Source organism: Leucopleurus acutus (assembly GCF_964270905.1).
Source record: "Leucopleurus acutus genome assembly, chromosome: 13".
Lineage (NCBI taxonomy): Eukaryota > Metazoa > Chordata > Mammalia > Artiodactyla > Delphinidae > Leucopleurus > Leucopleurus acutus.
In genome coordinates this window covers 67,944,667-67,962,889 of record NC_139155.1, presented here as the reverse complement: position 1 = coordinate 67,962,889, position 18,223 = coordinate 67,944,667, and the positions used below count along the sequence as shown (strand labels likewise).

Here is an 18,223-nt window from a genome sequence, read left to right as displayed (position 1 = left end):
AAAAGGTTGCTGTTCTTCATTCAGAGAAATTAACAACTGCTTCCAGCAAGGGGAACGGGTGTGCGGGGAAGGTGGGAAGGGTCTGGACAGGGCTGCGAGTCCTCAGAACCCCATCATCCTTCAGCTCCCCCTTCTCTGAGCTGAGCACTACTCCCAGAGTCCACAGAGTCTGAGAGAAAACCAAGACATCAGGGCTGGGATCTCCTCTGTCCATGGCTACCCTGAGGGAGAGGTGGGAGGAGGTGGAGGCAGCGGCAGCATCACTGGAGAGGTGAGATCTTCAAAGGGATCATGATCCGAGACTCCATGTGTCGAACCAGGGGGACTGCAGAGAGAGAGGCAGAGGTCACGAGGGGGCTGAGGTGAGCCAACCGCCCAAAACTAGGCCCTGAAGGAGGAGGAGGCCTGGGATGCTGAGACAGGGAAACCCCACTGCTCTCCTGGAATGGCCCATGGAGAGCGCCACATCTCCCAAACTGTGGGATATGAGGGGACTTAGGCTGTGATGAAAGGCAGCTTTTAAAGTTTTTCATAATTGGGACTTCCCTGGTGGTGCAGTAGTTAAGAATCCGCCTGCCAATGCAGGCGACACGGGTTCGAGCCCTGGTCCGGGAAGATCCCACATGCCGTGGAGCAACTAAGCCCGTGCGCCACAACTACTGAGCCTGCGTGCTGCAACTACTGAAGCCCACATGCCTAGAGCCTGTCCTCCACAACAAGAGAAGCCACCACAATAAGAAGCCCGCGCACCGCAACAAAGAGTAGCCCGCGCTCGCCGCAACTAGAGAAAGCCTGCACGCAGCAACGAAGACCCAACACAGCCATAAATAAATAAATAAATAAATAAATTTATTTATTAAATTTTTTTTCATAATTATGTATTTACTTCCTATGTATGTGAAAAAACAACCAGCATAGCTTAAAAGTGATTTCACAGATATTATTGCTTAGGACAAAGCTAGGTGAAGAACAAAGCAGGGGGATTTAAAGGAAGAGATCAAGAAAATAATTGTAGCAGAAGAAAATTGGCAGGACAAAAGCTGTGAGGGTGTCCTCAAGGGGCTAAAGTTTGAAAAACACTGATTTAGTTCAACTGACTCATTTTACAGGTGGGGACACTGCAGCTCAGAGTGGGTCACCCCAAGGTCACCCAGAAGGTCAGACTCTTTCCTCCTGCTCAGTGCAGTTAAACTTTACCATGCTTACAAATTACCTACAGTTCTCGTTCAAGTGCAGATCTTGATTCAGTGCGGGGAGGTAGGGGGTTGAGATTGGGCATTTCTAATAAGCTTCCAGGGGATGCTGACACTGTCATTTGGGACCACACTTGGAAGAGCGAGGCTCCCGCTAACTCCTTCAGGAGATGCATTCTCCCACACACCAGCTGGTAAATGTGGAAGCTCAGCTGTAAGTTCCTTAAGGGCAGGGCATTCTCTGCCTCTCAACTCCCGCCCACCACAGTCCCTGGTACACAGTGAGTGCTCACCCAGCACCTACTGACTCCAGGTGGTTCCCAGGGGTCCCTGCAAAGTGGCAAATGCGGTAGGCAAAAAACTTGCTCGAAAAAATTGACTGTGCGCCTCCTCTGCGCCAGAGTCTAGGCCAAGCACTTTTCATAAATTAGCTTCTCCAGCCCTCTGAGGGAGGCTTTCTCACCATTGCCACCTTACAGATTGAAAAGAGCATCAGTGAGGTGAAGAACCAGGCCCAAGGTCACACTGTGTGCTCAACTACAACACTTCTCTGAGGCAGGGACCACCTGGCTGTGTTATTGCCCCTTAGGGCACTCACCCAGGACAGCCTGCATCCCGGGGAGCATGCCACCAGGACAGGAACCTACTAACTCATTGTCCTGAAAGTGAGTTCTCCATCACGAGAGGTAATCAAACGAGGTCAGATCTACTTGCAGAGGGGATTCCATCCTCAGATAGGGCTCTTGGCAGATGACCTCAGAGGAGGTGCTCACCTGTGTAGTAGACATTTTCGTCCCAGCCCCTCTTCCTCCAGGCAGCATTTCTGGTCTCCTCCCGAGACTGCAGGTCTTTATAGGCTGTGGGGGGAAGGCATAGGCTCATTCCTGAGGCACAGAGGATCTGAGCCTGTACCCAGCACAAGGCCCTCCTTCCGGTGCCCCAAACCCTGCCCTGCTGTCTCTTCCTCCCCGGATGCCTCCAACTGTTAGCAAACACTGTCTGCTTTGAAAATCTCATCCAATCAGTACATTTCTTGTGTATTTCCAGCCCAGAACTCTCCCTTGAGCTCTAGACTCGATTATCCAGTGTCCACTTGACATTTCCACTCAGATGTGTCAGTGTCTCAAAGGTAACACTTCTAAGGACCAAAAGTACACTCCTGACTCTCCAACCTGCTCCTCCAAGGGTCTCAGTAAGCAATACAGAGCTGCTCAAACAGGAGTCTTGGTGTCCTGGGGTCCTCTCTCCCTCCCCCACCCCAGACAGACAATTCATCCACCAGTCCGATTGGTTCCACCTCCAGACCAAAGAATCTGTGGACTTCTCAGCATCCTCACTGTCACCACCTTAGGCCAGGCCACCATCCTCTCCCCCGTGAGCTACTATAACCATCTCCTGATGCCCCACATCCTCTCTCGCTCCCCTACAAAGTGCTCCCAACAAAGCACATGGCAGCCAGGGGAACCATTAGAACACAAATCAGGTCATTTCATTCTGCTTGAAACGCTGCAGCAGTCGCCCGCTGAAGTTAGAATAAATCCCAGGAATTCCCTGATGGTCCAGTGGTTAGGACTCTACACTTCCAGTGCAGGGGGATCAGGTTCGATCTCTGGTTGGGGAACTAAGATCCCTCAAGCCTCGCAGTGCAGCCAAAAAAAAAAAAAAGGAGAAAAAGAAAAAGAATAAATCCCAACTCATCTCATCCCCATGGCCTGCAAGACCTAGTCTAACCTGGTCGATCCACATCTTCCCACTCTCTTCCCTACTCCCTCCACACAGGCCTCCTTTGCACTCCTCAAAACCCTGAAGGCCTTTCCCCGCCGCAGGGCCTTTGCACGTGTTGTTCCCTTTACTTGGAATACCCTTCCCTGGCAATTCACAGCTGACTCCTCATCCTTTAGCTGAGCTTACATTTCACCTCCTTAGAGGGGCGTTCTAGTCTATCTAAGCCAATGAAACTCCCCATATTTTTCTTCATTATTTCTCCCTCTCTCTTTATGATTTGTAATAATCTGAAATTATCTTTTTTGTTACTTTATGTCTGAGGTGGTATCTCCCTCTGCTGGAATGTAAGCTCCACAAGGGCCCTAATGTATTCGCATTGTTGACATGGACTGAGAGTAGAGAAAGGGGGCCACAGAGGGTCCTGGAGGGTCCCCAGCCTACCCCAGAGATGGTGCACAACGTATAGCTCTCCTATCTGCGAGAAGAAGCCGCCCACTGCCTCCTGGTTCTCCTGCCGGTACTTGATGGCCCGAGCCCTGGGGATGGCAGAAAAGTGTGGGGCAGAGGCCAGGGCCGGTGCAAAGGGCCCTCCGGGGTGTTCCCAGGCTGGTTTCTCAGTTACACATCAAGGGAGGAACCTGAGGTAGGGCCCTTGGCTCTCAGAAATGATCAGGGACCAGGGTGACGGAGGTGCAGCCGCTGGCTGGGTGTTCTACCACAGTGGTCTAGAGAATCCTCACCCCCCTGGTTGGATCATCACCATCTCCTGGAGATGGCATGGAGGATGACGGGTTCCCTGCTACAGGGCCCTGGGAAAGGTGGTCCACCAGGGGCCTTGATGGGGCAGGTGGGCAGGGTACCCCCAACTCCCCAGAACCACCACTCACCAGTTGTTCCCCCATTCGATCATGGTTCCCGGCTGAAAGAGAACCAGAGCAGAGGAGGCGAATGAGCCCCCTTCTGGTACTTCAAGCATCACTGTTGGGTGGGGATGGGAAACTGTCACGTCTCTGCAGCTCCTGGGGCCGCTTCACCTTATACATGGGGCCCTGACTCACGCCTGGGTGTGCACGTGTGCACACATGCACACACACCTCTGTTCTGGGGCCAGAAGCCCCAATCTAGGTGCTGGGGCACCAGGCCCGCCCACCTCAGGGTACCAGGAAAGCAGCGCTGCTGCAGGAAGGGTGGGAGACAGGCGGGGAGCTGGCGGGGGAGGCACCTTGAGCTTGTACGTCCTCAGCTCGTAGATGTTGGGGCCATCTCTAGGCTGTGGCTCGTTCCAGAAGCTGAACTCGAGGAGCAGCTGGTTCCTCCTGGACAGCAGCATCTGGCTCCGCTCCTTTCGGAACTCTAGGTACTCCTGCGGGCATGGTGGTTTGGGCACGGCAGCCAGGAAGTACCCCGGCCCCATCGGTGTGTCCCACAGGGTGACGGAGGCAGCCCCCAGCACAGGGCTGAGCCAGAACCAGCATCTGGAGAGGTTTGCCGAGTGTATGCCAACATACCTTGTTGTTTTTGAGCTTGTTCATGCAGTCCATGAGGGCTGGGTAGCCACCTGAGAATCGCCACAGGTGCACTGTTGGGAGGCAGGGAGGACGGTACAGGTCAGGGGGCTGCGGGGACCCTGCCCTGCTTACCCCGAGGCTGGTTAGGTGTGTATGTAAAAGGGGAGGCTCCAGTCTGGTTCCCTATAGCACCAGGACTCTCTGAGTTCCCTCTGCCTTGGTGGGGGCAGCTCTAGGCAGGGGGAAAAGCCAGACACAAGACCCGGAGACCTGGGTTTGAGGTGCAGCTTTGCCAGGTGGCCTTTGACCCCTCTAGGACTCAATGTCCTCATCTTGAAAATGAGAGTAACACTCCCACCCAAACTTCTTTAAGTAGCAACAAGAGGATCAGACATGAACTTGTACCCTAGGAGCTGCACATGCGTAAAGCAGACCACCAGGCCTGTGGGGGACAGGTTGGGCCAGAGGAAGGGGTAGGTCTGATGGGCAGAGATGGATGACTCCAAAACACTGAATTAAAGGAAAAAAGCCAAGGAACAGAACAGCATGTGAGGTATGGTACCACGTGCGTTTAGAGGGGGAAGAACATATCCAGAGATGCTGGTCTATGTACCACCTCTTGATGGAGAGCCATCGAGATTGTGACAGGAGATGCCCTTGGGGCAAAGAACTGAGGCCTGGGGTTCACAGGCAGGAGGGAGGCTTACTTTTCGTTGCAAACTCTTTGTACCGTTTGCATATTTTATCACAGTCTCTGTACTGGGTTAAATAGTGTCCTCCACCCCCACCCCCAAATTCATGCCAACCCAGAACCTCAGAATGTGACCTTATTTGAAATAGGGTCTTTCTAGTGGTAGTCAAGCTAAGATGAGGTCATATTGCGTTGGCCCTAACTTCAATGACTGATGTCCTTATAAGAAGAGGGAGACTTGGACACAGAGGGCAACACCACGTGAAGACAGACACCCAGGGAGAACACCACGTGACTAAGGAGGCAGAGATTGGAGCAATGCATCTGTGAGCCAAGGAGTGGCAAGGATTTCCGGCCACCACTAGAAGCTGGAAAAGGCAAGAAAAGATTCTCCCCTAGAGCCTTTGGAGGGAGCATGCCCCTACCGACACCTTGATTTCAGACTTCTGGGCTCCAGAACTTGAGAGAATAGATTTCTGTTGTTTTAAGCCCACCAGTAGTTGGCACTTTTTACAGCAGCACCAGGAAAACCCTGATACACCTTCCAGTAATAAAGAAACCTAGTCTGTGTGCAAGAGAAGGAACAGTCTTGTCATGCTTGGGAGCATGGCTGGGGCCAAGGGAGCAAGGTCCCTAAAAGGTCAATCGGGCAGGCTAAGGCTGAGAGCATTTGGCTGGCCAGTGGCTTGGCATTTCAGACTCTTGTTACTTATCCCCAGCTGGTCGCTCACCTGCCTTTTGACTCCATCTCTGCCTTGATTTTCCCATCTGCAAAATGGTCTGACCCTATGGTTTAAAGGCCTCTTTCCCAAGGGAAACAGCAAAAGTACTGTATGGATGGCAGTCTATTAAGACCAGGAATGCTGACCTGTGGAAGAGGCATTAGCCTAATTCTAGGGGCCAAGAGGTAAAAGTTACAAAGAGGGCATCCAAGGCCCATGAGAAGAAAGAATTTTCTAACAATGATAGTGGTCCATCTAGACGATGGATTGGAGGTTTTTTACAAAAAACCCGAATCTACAAATTCATTAAAATGTAGATTCCTGAGCCCTACTCCCAGGGGGTGGCTCAGCGGATCTGCTCCCCAGATGATTCTACATAGGGGACAACCCCTCAAGATACACAAAATATAGGACATGCTTTAAAATTCACGCTCCCATTCCTCAAAGTTCATTTCTCAATTAACAGAGACTTAGAAGAATCCAAGAAGTACTGCTGGAACTGATTAGGTTGTACCTAAAATGGGGAAACTGTAGGGGCTGGAACGGAAGACAGCTTTTCTCCTACCCCACTATTAATGTGTCAGTGACTGTTACTGAAACAGAATATATGATTAAGAGAATCTACCTAACTGCAGATCACAGATTTAAAAAACAAACAAACAAAACACATACAATTATCAGGGTAGTTGAAGGATGAGATAAGTTGGCTTGTGTGGTAGTGAGCTCCCCATAGCTGTGAGTGTTCAAGGGAAGCATAGAGGACCCTCTACCAAGGCTGCACCAGAGGAGCTCCCTGTGCTGTACGCAGTCTAATCAGCACTGTCCAAAAGGACTTCCTACTATTATGGAAAAGTTCTACAGCTGTGCCATCCAAGATGGTAGCCACGAGCCACATATTTCTATCAATGGGCACTTGAAATGTGGCTAGTGCGACTGAGGAACTGAATTTTTCATTTTATTTAACTTTACTCAATTTAAATTTAAGTAGCTACATGTGGTTAGTGGTTACTTTCCTGGACAGTGCAGATCTAAATGCCAAGGCCCCTGTAAGTGGCTGGGATGCTGTGAGTGAACCAAATTCATGTGTGGGTCCTCACAGCTGGTGCCAACTGAGGTGGGCATGTTGGGGTGGGATGGGGCATGCTTGGGGTACCGCTGGGAAGCTGTAAGGAACCAGCTCAGACAAGAGTCCCTTTTATTCCACAAATATGTACGGCATACCGGGGGTTCAGTGGTGAAGAAAGGCAGGGCCCCCGCCCGCCCGGAACTCACCACCTCCACGGGGAGACAGACAGAACAGGGCACATGATCAGGGCTGTGAAGAGGCAAGTCCTGGGGGCTGGGGAGCCAGGAGAGGTACCTCACCCAGCTGGGGTGGAGGGAATCAGGGGAGGCTTCCAGGAGGAGGTGATGTCTACACCAAAATAAAAGGTGAGTAGAGGAGTGAGCCAAGTAGAGGAGGCAAAGGGAAAGAATGCTTCAGGCTGACGAAACAGCATGAACAAGAGTGTGGAACTAGAGGGAAAAACTATCCATCTGAAGAACAGAAAGGAGTCCTGGGTGGGATCGTGCAGCGAATAGGAGGACGTGGCGAGACAAGGCTTTGACGCTGGGCAGGGAAGGGCTCGAGAGCCTCGTGGGGCACCCCAAGGACAGAGGGAGCTGCCACAGATGTTTGGGCAGGAGAGTGAGCTGACGGGGGCTGCACTTAGAAAGACCCCTCTGGGTGCCGCTGCAGAGGGAGTGGAGGGCAGCCACCTGGGCTGGGCAGCAGTGGCGCTGGGGGGTGGGCAGCTCACCTGCCTGGTCCTGTTCCCCGTACCATGTGTTCCAGTTGCCCACGAGTGAGCAGGGGTAATCCTCATCCAGGTGCAGCTTGGGCAGTACAGCCTCCCTGTGGGAGGGGCACAGAGAAGGGAGAGGGCTCACACCAGCCACCAGAGCCCCTGAGATGAGGATTCCAACTCAGGCCCGCAGAGTTGGGCCTCAGTCTCCCCATCTCTAAGATGCAGAGGCTGCACGAGAGGATGTGTGGCTCTGAAATCTACACCCCCCTGGATTTCTGCATGGAGAACAGGGCTTGGATAGAGGTCCCCACCCAAGCAGAGACTGGGACATGAGGGTTAGGGTTAGGGTCAGCTCACGTCAGGCTGTTGTAGGCATCCAGATACTCGGGCTTCACATTGTGAACTGCAACAGAGGATAGAGAGCAGGAGGTGAAGCGAGGGGGAGCGGGGTGTCTGTGGGGAGCTGTGCTGGGGGTAGCCCCACAGGGTGTGGGCTTTCAGGACAGCTCGGGATGTCCCAGACCCTCTCAAGTCCCAGCCAGAGCCTTGCAGGCCCCCAGAGGCCCTGGGAGGGCGGGCTGGCCAACTCAGCAGCCACTCACACTGGATCTTGTAGAGGTTGCTGGTCTCCTTCTTGGACAGCAGGGTGGAGTGGGCGTCCTTCCGGGGATCCACCTTGTGTACGAACAGAGAACGGAACCAGCTGCCTTCATTGTCCTTGGAATAGAAGCTGCGGGACAGAGTTCAGGGGGGACCTGCTTACATCTGCTCAGACGCCTTGCTCCCCAATGCTAGTGACACACATTTCTGGGAATGAAGCCACGGAATCCCATGGCAGCTCCAGAAGATGTCATACCATTGGAGCCAGCTGAGCACAGCTGGTCCTTTCTACAGAGATCCTGGCTCCCCAGTTCGCTTCTTGAAGCTCTGCAGAGGCTCAGGAGGCCAGGAGAGGCAGCCCCACCTCCCGCCTCTCTCTCCAGCCTCCCTGCCTCCAATTCACCCCTTTCCAAGAGGCCGTCCACTTGGACCACACAACTGCATCCCTTGCCAAGAGGATCAACCCCGCACCCATCTTGCCTGATGTCCAAAGCCCATGACAGCCCAACCTACCTTGGCAGCCTCCCATCCTGTCCATCCCCAACCTGTGTATCCCGCTCTCCAGCTATGTTTCTCCCTGAACCAACCAGGCTCTTTCACTCTGTGCTTTCTTTGCAATTTCTGTCCCCTCTGACAAGAGGGCTGCACTCACCATCCTCCCTGGTGCTCACACTACACCTGGCCTGTGCCCAATCCCAGCCCCACAAATGGATAGCCCAAGACAAGCACACTTTGTCCTTGAGGAGGTCACAGTCTGCTGGGAGAAGTGGACCTTGGAACACAGTTACAGCCAGAGGTCTCTGGGAGAACCCAGATGTGTTAGCCTGAACTTGGCCTCTGGAAGTCTGGGTTGGCTCTCCAGAGGAGGTGATCTGGCCAGTCTCCAAATCTCCAGGGCTGATTTGGCAGATAAAGGCAGGTAGAGGGGGTCAAAGGCATCACAAGGCAAGATTCATTCACTCATCCAGCCAACACTTAACTGACAAATATCTGCCCTGTGCACATGGCTATGTTGCTGTGAGAGTGAATGAATGAATGACGTGCCTTGTTCAGAGCAGGCGGACCAACCACCAGGTCCTGCCAGATCATAACTGCACTCCCCACACAAGGTCCCAGCAGGGGTGGGGATTACTTTTAGGCTGCCAAATGTGGTAAATCATCTTACTTAACAGCAGTGGTGCAGCTTGTAGCCAGGCCTGAAACACTAGCCTCCCGCTGGATGATTTCTAGCCAAGGAGCCTGGCAGTGGGGGCCCCATCAGCAAGTCCTCTCCTTTTTCAAGCCTTTTCTGTGGCTAGGATAAACGTTTTGTAAATCAAAGTATTGCTTTTTTCCAAAATATGGAGCAAGTACTGGGACTGATAAAATTTAAAAAGCATCTTAAAGTGGTGAAATATTTGTATAAGCATAGAGAAAGATAAGTAACAATCTGTCCCAGACTGCTTTTTGTTGCTTGGTTGGTTGGTTGGTTTTTGGCCACGCCAAGCAGCCTGCGGGATCCTAGTTCCCCGACCAGGGAATGAACCCGGGCCACAGCAGTGAAAGTGCCGAGTCCCAACCACTGAACTGCCCAGGAAACCCCAGTCTCAAACTGTTAATACTGCTTACCTGGGAGAGGGAAGAGGAAGATGGTTAAACTTTTCGTTATTCATTATAATTTTTTGTAAAGGTAAAAAAAAACTGTTTAAAGTATTTCCAAATTCATAGGCTTTCTATCATTTTGTGTGTATTTGCTTCATTAACAAAAGACAGACAGTTATCATCAGATGGTCGATGTAGTCTGTGAAAAATCTGGGACCAGAATAAGGGAGCCTCACTATGGCTAACGTTGGCTGAGGATATCCTCTGTGCCAGGCACCTGTGATCAGCTTAACGTGATCCCGCTGAATCTATGTAAGGATATCATAATGTTGATATTATTAATGCCCCCATTTTCAAGATGAGAAAATAGAAGGTCGGAGGTGGGAGGGTTAAGAAACTTGTCCCCAGGTCACATAGCAAATCAGGGACAGAGAGCTCAGGAAAGAACCCAGATCTCTTTCCTCTATAGTCAGCCCCACCTCAGATCTGGCACCAACCTGGGGAACTAGCATCAGGTAGATACTGTGAAGAACCAGGTGTTTTTAACAAAGCCACGGCAGAGGGACCTGACCTTTGGTCTGAATGTAGAGAGGCTGCTTCCGCTGGAAGGGGTGGTGACAGGGAGGGCAGCCACTCCTACTATTTGTCAACCAAGACCTTTGCTCCAGGACTGGGCTTTGAGTAATTTATTAACATCAGCACTGACCAAGATAAACAGCCAAGTGGCCAGCCCTGAAGAGACAGCCTGGGACCCCGGGGGCTGGGGAGTGAGGGGGTCCAGGAGCTCTGATGGGCTCCCATCCCCTCCCACCACTGTCTAATCTTTCCTGCCTCTGGGTCTCCGTGTCAAAAGAGCAGGGTAGAGCAGCCTATCTCTAAGGATCTTTTCTACAAGTCCCAAGAATATCCCAGGGCAGGGTCTGAACTTGAAGCTAGCATCCGAGGGTTCACATTTTCAAGAGTTCAAATTTCACTTTCTCAATGAAATCACAACATTCTCCTGTCCCTGAACTCCCCAACTCTTCTCACCCTGCTCTCTATTTTTCTGTAGCTCCTTCTAACACGTTATAGAATGTTTTTGTTTATTATGTGCCTTGTTTATTGTCTCCCACTAGAAGCAGAGCCCCAGGAGGATAGGGATCTTATCTGTCTCGTGTATCCCTGCTGTATCCCCAGTGCCTGGAAAAGTGTTGGGGACGTGGCACATGCTCAGACCACGTTTGGGGAATGAGTGCAGGCGTGTGGGGGGACACGGGTGCATGAAAATGATGAAATCTGAGAGGTAAGAAAGGAGAGAAAGTGTGGACCTTGGCTCAGAGTGTGGACTCGGGACTCAGGGGCCCTTTCCATCCCCACCACCACCAGCAGAATTAGTGCTTAAGAACACAGGTTCTGGACAAATCCAGGACTAATCCCAGCCCAGCGTCATCTCTCTGAGCCTCATTTACCTCATCCATAAAATAACAGCAATAGGATTGCCTTGTAGAGAATGGGGCAGACATGGCAGTGCAGCTAATATCACTCTTCCTACCTAACTTCCTAACTGAGCTTCTGCCTCCCATTCTTTCCCTTTTTTCCTAACCTGACCATCAATTTTGTAATGCACCATGGTTGTGATGCTATTCGTCCACTTGAAAATCTTCTATGGATCCCTACTGCCCAAAAAACAAGGCTGGATGTCTCCACTTGGGATTCTAGCTCTAATCTATTTTGCCAAGCTTTCCAGAGTCAGTTCCCCTTTTTTTTAATTTTTATTTATTTATTTTTTTGGCCGCCCCACGCAGCATGTGGGATCTTAGCTCCACGACGGACCGGGGACTGAACCCATGCCCCCAGCACTGGAAGTGCAGAGTCTTAACCACTGGACTGCCGGGGAAGTCCCCAATTCCCTCTTAAATTTGGTGACCACAGAGCCAAGATTCCCTATCGTTAGCAACACCTGAGAACGTGTTAGAAGTTTTCAGGCCCCATCCCAGACCTACTGCAACAGAAACTCTGGGGGTGGGCCTAGCATTCTGGGTTTTAACAAGCCTGCCAAGGGATTCTGATGCACACTCAGGCCCGAAAATCACTGCTCTAAGGCAGTCCCAACTTACTTTCTTTCCTTCTTTTCTTCATGTAATCTCAGTAAATCATCCCAGAAACACCAAAGAGTCTGGTATTTAAACTATATTAAGAATATATTAAGCCCCAAGGGTGGGGTTTCCCTGGTGGTGCAGTATTAAGAACCCGCCTGCCAATGCAGAGGACACGGGTTCGAGCCCTGGTCCAGGAAGATTCCACATGCTGCGGAGCAACTAAGCCCGTGTGCCACAACTACTGAGCCTGTGCTCTAGAGCCCGTGAGCCACAACTACTGAGCCCTCATGCCACAACTACTGAAGTCTGCGCGCCTAGAGCCCAAGCTCTGCAACAAAGAGAAGCCACTGCAATAAGCCCGTGCACCGCAATGAAGAGCAGCACCCCCCCCCCCCCCCCCCCCCCCCCCCCGGCTCGCCGCGACTAGAGAAAGCCCGCACAGCAAAGAAGACCCAATGCAGCCAAAAAATAAAACAAATTAAATAAATTTAAAAAAGAAAAAGAAGAATGCCCCTTAGGACTAGAAAAACCAGTTCAACCCTTTCCATAAACACATCTCTCCTGGGACTTCCCTGGAGGTCCAGTGGTTAAGACTCTGTGCTTCAGGGAGCTCAGCTGGGTGCTCTGTGATGACCTAGATGGGTGGGATGGCTGGGGGGCTGGAGGGGGGGCAGGGAGGGAGGTCCAAGAAGGAGGGGATATATGTATACATATAGCTGATTTCACTTCATTGTACAGTAGAAACTAACACAATATTGTAAAGCAATTATACTCCAATTAAAAAAAAAAAAGACTGCTTCCACTGCAGGGGGCACAGGTTAGATCCCTGGTCAGGGGAACTAAAATCCCACATGTGGGGCTCGGCCAAAACAAAAAACAAAAAAAAAATCTCTCCTGTTTCGCCCTCAGCCCCTCCATCATTTTCACGTGAATATGTCTCGTCTCCCCAGCCACACCGGAAGCCCAGAGCTGACGTTCTCCACCCCTCAAGGTATCAGCACAATGCTTTTAGCATGGGAGTTGCTCAGTAAATATCTGTCCCAGATGAGAACTTCTGAGACACATTTGCACTCTCAATAGGGATCAACGATCTGGTGCCTCACCACATGAAAATGCTCTGGAATGTTCTAGATTGATATGCTAGGAAGTTTGGCTCTGTGCACATTCCTGAAACACTCTTCTGTTTTGAGTTGGCTGAAAGGGGCCACAGGACTTTCCTGGTGGTGCACTGGTTAAGAATCTGCCTGCCAATGTAGGGGACACTGGTTTGATCCCTGGTCTAGGAAGATCCCACATGCCGCGGAGCAATTAAGCCTGTGCGCCACAACTACTAAGCCTGTGAGCCACAACTACTGAGCTCACGTGCCACAACTACAGAGGCCCACGTGCTTAGAGCTCGTGCTCCACAACAAGAGAAGCCACGGCAATAAGAAGCCCATGCACCACAACAAAGAGTAGCCCCTGCTTGCCACAACTAGAGAGGGCCCACACGCAGCAACGAAGACCCAACACAGCCAAAAATAAATAAATAAATAAATAAATTAAAAAAAAAAAAGAATCTGCCTGCCAATGCAGGGGACACGGGTTTGAGCCCTGGTCCGGGAAGATTCCACATGCCGCGGAGCAACTAAGTCTGTGTACCACAACTACTGAGCCCGCGTGCCACAACTACTGAAGCCCATGTGCCCTAGAGCCTGCGCGCCGCAACTACCGAGCCCATATGCTGCAACTACCGAAGCCCGTGTGCCTAGAGCCTGTGCTCCACAACAAGAGAAGACATGGCAATGAGAAGTCCGCGCACTGCAACGAAGAGCAGCCCCCGCTCGCCACAACTAGAGAAAGCCAGTGCGTAGCAACGAAGACCCAATGCAGCCAAAAACAATAAATTAAAAAAAAAAGGGGCCACATTTCTGCTTATTGTTCCTGAAGTGTGTCTTTAGAAGACAAACTGGAAGAACTAAAGTTCTGTTAACGAGAGCATTACTGATGCAGCGGTAGCAACTGCTGTGTACTGAGCACTTTCTATGTGCTGAGAACAGATACTCACAATATGTTCTTGAGAAAAATGAGGCTCAGAGATGTACCAGGCCTTATTCGAGAACAATTAATCAATGGCCAAGAGGATTCCAATCCAGGTCTATCCGATTTCAAAGCCCACACTGTGTCTATACCCCAGTGGACCCCAAAGCTCAGAGGCCAGAGGGCCCCTCTAGTGACTCCAGAGAGATACGGGGCAGATGGAGGGTCGGCAGGATTCCCAGGTATCCAAGGTGGGACCAGTGAGTAAGTAACTTTGAAGCAGTCCTTTAGGGACTTGATAAGTATTAATCCAAGTACCTGCACAGCAATCCTACGAAAAACACCAGGCAGGGATCTCCATTCCCACTTTACAGAGAAGGAAACCAAGGATCCCAGAGGTTCAGTGCCCCATCCAAGGTTAAGGAGTGGATAAGTGAGGAGCAGCAGGCTGCCTTAATGTCCCAGGCTCCTTTTGTGGCCTCTGGCTATTCGCCACACAAATGGCTTTACCACCAACCAATTTTGTAACCCTGGGGCAGTGTGGTCCCGCCCCCAGCTTCCATTTCCTTATCTGGAAAACAAGGGGCTCACAGGAGGTGATCTCCCCAAAGCCCCTTCAGCCCTGACGTCTTCGGGGCTCATGAAGAAATTGCTTGAGACACGGGTTTGGGCGAGGGGCAACATTTGCAGCAAATTCATCAGGGGCTGGGTACGTCGCACACATGGCCTTGTTAATCCTCAACAACTCTATGAAATAATCCTACTTTATCACCCCCATTTTACAGATTAGGAATCTGAGACTTCAAGAGGCCAAATGACTCATGCAAGGTCACCCCACTGAAAAAGACTGAGTTAGATGTGCTGGTGCCCGGCAAACTCTAGGTAGGCTCTCTCCATGTTATCAGCTTTCTCCCCAATTACTGGGCAGTCAGGTTGGGGGCACATACCTGGCTCCTCTTTCCCAGCCTCCCCTGACCCCCACTGCACAGCACTCTAGATCATCTCACAGCAAAGCCTAACAGAACTCAGCAGCTTCATGCCTGCGCTGCTGGGCAGCACAGACCCCTCCTTTCCACAGGTGGGGGGACAGGTGTCCTCACTTCTTTGGCCAATGTTCTTGAGCATACACTGTTGTGAGCCCTGTGCCAGGGGCTGGGGAAACAGAAATATGAGGTGATGCTCTAGTGGCAGGGACAGGCAAGTGTGTACAGGGTGGTAAGAGCAGAGATGGGGGAAGTACAGGGTACTAGAGACGGAGTCAGGGAGGCCCAGCCCTGCCTCAGCCCAGAGCAGGGACCAAACAAAAGCCCAGGCCCAGCCCATGGCCCAGCCAGCCTCCCTCTCCCAGGAGGCCACCAGTTGTGGTGCAAAGAGCACAGGGGTGTCAGGAGGCCTGGGTCCAGACCCAGTGCCGCCACAGGATGGCAGGGGGAGTGACCTTGGGCAACTCCCATCCTTTCTCAGGCCTCCTTTGCCCCACTTCTACTGTTCAGGGTTGGGGAGCAAAGGATCCGTGCAGCCACGGCCTTTAGGGATCTCCCATTTGCTCCCCATATCTCTTACCCCCAGAACTTCCGGAAGGAGGTGCTGCCTCTCCTCGAAGCCCCCAGGGGGACTATCTCACAATCACCGCAAAGGCCTGGGAAGGGGCCACTCCTCCTGCCCTCTGACAGCTCCCACTTCCCAGGGCCCAGGACCCGCCCCTCTCATTCACCCTACCCTTCATTCTTAGCCCAGAACCAGGCACCCAATAGGACAAAGACCCTGCGCATACCTTTCCCACCTCCCCCGTTCTTTCACCAGACCTCCTCCCCATGGCTCCGCTTCTAACCACTAGATTACAAGCCCGAGTCTCTGCCCATCCCCCAAGCCCAGACCCTGGCCCCCACGCGTGCACCCCCCACGCGCGCCGCCCCCGCCTGGCCCGGCCCGGCTCATACCGTGCTGCAGCCACAGCCGCAACGTCCCGGCCCCCGGGCCCCGGGCGTCCCAGCAGCCGCCGAGCCGCCGCAGAGATGCTGCACAGACGCGGAGCCATGTTGGAGCGCTGCTGATTGGAGGAAGGCCCCGCCCCCGAACCCGGCGGCGGAGGCGGAACGTGAGTAAGCCCCGCCCCACCTGGTAGCCCGCCCCCTCTCCACCCAGACTGGTGGGTGTAGTCCCTGTGTATTCAGCAACTTAGATGCTGGGCACAAGTCCGGATTCTTGTCCTCTGAGCCTCTGCAACCCTGCTACAGACTTGCTCTGTGACCTGGAGCAAACCCTTTGCCTACTCTGGGCCTCGGTGTCCACCCCGGTAAAATGGGAGCATTGAATAATAATACCAGGGGTTCTTAACGGGGCACTCAAGGATGAGCGGCAGAGGGCGAGTAAGCCCCCTGAAATCGTATACAGTTACGTGCGCCTGTGCGTTCCTGGGCGGGGGCGGGGTGGGGTGGGGGCGGCACAGGTAGCGTTTATTACATTATGAAAGGAAAACCCCCTAACGATTTAAGACAGATGGACAAGGCTCTGGGTTGCAGGGACACTTTCTCTCTATCATCTCCTTTTCCCTTTCCATCCGCCCCTACCATCGCTGCCTGGGCCTCCTGGGGCCCCATGCCCTTCTCCTGCTCTGCCCAGGTCTTGTGCCTAACTTCCAAACTAGTCTCCTCTCGGCCCACAATCCCCCAGGTCACAGACCTTAGCAGGAGCAGAGGGCCTACAGACCCCACAGGGGGGCCCAGGAGCCTAATAACTTCCAGAGAGACTGTATGTGTAAAAGAATGTCCACCCGCTGAGGCTGACACTAACGGTCAGCGTGGTGTGCCTGGGGTGGAGGAGTGAGGACAGGCTTTGATTTTGTGATTCCTTCAGCAAATATTGAGTCCACGTGGCTAGGCCATGTGGTTAACTCTGAGACACCAAAGGCGGCCAGAACAACAATCCCCCAGCCCTCTTGGAACTTAAGGCCTGGCCAGGGAGACAAAATCAAACTGGTACGAGCCTCCTGGGCAGAGGCCTTAGGCCCACCCCTCCCCTCCCCTCTCCTGCCTGACATACTAAATATTTACTGAATAAGTGAAAAATATACACAAAAATATTTTTTGCCAACTGTGATAGAGGCTATGAAGAAGTATGTGAAGCTATGAGGACTTATAATGGGGAGCGGGAAAGAGAAAATTCGAGGTCCTATATAGACTTTGAGGGTCAGTGATAACTTCTATAAGGAAGTGAGGCTTGAACTATGATTTTTTTTTCTTGTGTTTTCTAAAGTTGCTACAATGAACATGTATTCTTTGCATGATTTATTTTAAAAGGATACTGTATATCATCATGATAAATAAAAAACCGAAATCAACTGTTATACACAGGCAGAACCATCAAAATAAATGCAAAAGTATTTGCAACAGATACTGCAACAGATAACAGTATCGCCGGTACCTTGTAGCTAAGGCAGAGGGCCATGAGCCTGGGGCCGGCTCTCTGTGTTAACAAAGAAGACACAGCTGGGCCCAGTTGCTCCTTGGGTTTATCAGAGGGACAAAAAGAGTGAGCTCCTCATTCTGGAAGTCAGCATGATTGGAGGGTTCCCAGACACAGCCACTCAGGAAAAGCCCTGATGGGTAGATGGAGGTGTAGCAAGTAACGTGTCACTGGTGTCATGCTGTGGAGGAACCAGGTGTGGCAGGCGTGTAGAGGTGGGTGTGACCATCTTGATCGGGCCTCACAGGTGGCCTGATTTTAGACCTAAGCTTTAAAGGCTAAGCAGGGAGAGTCAGCCGGAAGGGAGCAGGGCAAGGAGAGCCTCAGGCAGAGGAGGCAATATGTGCACAGTACGCGAAAGGGCCCCCAGGAAGGAATAGGTTTGGATTGTTCAGCACCATCGAATGTCATCAGAGGGTGGAGATGATGTGAAGGCATCTCTCTCAGTACAAGGAATACTTTCCTAACAATGGAGCGGGCAGCCTCGGTGACCTGTCACTGGATTGTGCCAACAGAGGCTGCACAGCAACTTATTGGCCATGTGGTGTAGGGCATTTGGCAATCGAGCCACAGGAAGCCAGGACCCCTGGCTTCCAAGCCAGGACAGGGAAGGGCTGGCCCTCCTGGTCTAGGGTGAGAGTCCTCACCAAATTCTTGGTGTTTCTGGCCACCTCTGCTGGAGAAAACAAGGGAGGGCTGACCTGCAGCCTCCTCACACTGGTCTAGGCATTTCTAAGATGGTCTTCCCATCTCCCCCTATTCGAGTGGGATAGGAGGCTCAAACTAGGTCCTCCGGGAGCATTCTCACCCCTGACCAGGAGAGATGGGAGATAAGTCTCCATACCCAGGCCATG

At 52.1% G+C, this 18,223-nt stretch overlaps 1 protein-coding gene across 1 annotated transcript; it reads right to left on the bottom strand.

The window, feature by feature from the left end:
• Positions 1-2: 2 nt before the first annotated feature.
• On the bottom strand, positions 3-15,973 carry NIPSNAP1 (nipsnap homolog 1). The gene is made up of 10 exons (XM_082852844.1): positions 15,845-15,973; positions 8,229-8,356; positions 7,984-8,029; positions 7,639-7,733; positions 4,427-4,497; positions 4,141-4,281; positions 3,806-3,837; positions 3,360-3,454; positions 1,967-2,050; positions 3-325 (listed from the first exon to the last, which is right to left on the bottom strand). The coding sequence occupies exons 1-10, from the start codon at positions 15,940-15,942 to the stop codon at positions 261-263; spliced, it is 855 nt and encodes a 284-aa protein (XP_082708970.1). The 5' UTR covers positions 15,943-15,973; the 3' UTR covers positions 3-260.
• Between the last annotated feature and the right edge of the window lie 2,250 nt (positions 15,974-18,223).

Coding starts and splice junctions, on each gene's coding strand:
- NIPSNAP1 (XM_082852844.1), bottom strand. CDS start 15,942: ATGGCTCCGCGTCTGTGCAGCATCTCTGCGGCGGCTCGGCGGCTGCTG. Junction 2,051..3,359: donor CGTTGTGCACCATCTCTGGG/GTAGGCTGGGGA, acceptor TTCCCCCCACAG/CCTATAAAGACCTGCAGTCT. Junction 326..1,966: donor CGAAAATGTCTACTACACAG/GTGAGCACCTCC, acceptor CTCTCTCTGCAG/TCCCCCTGGTTCGACACATG.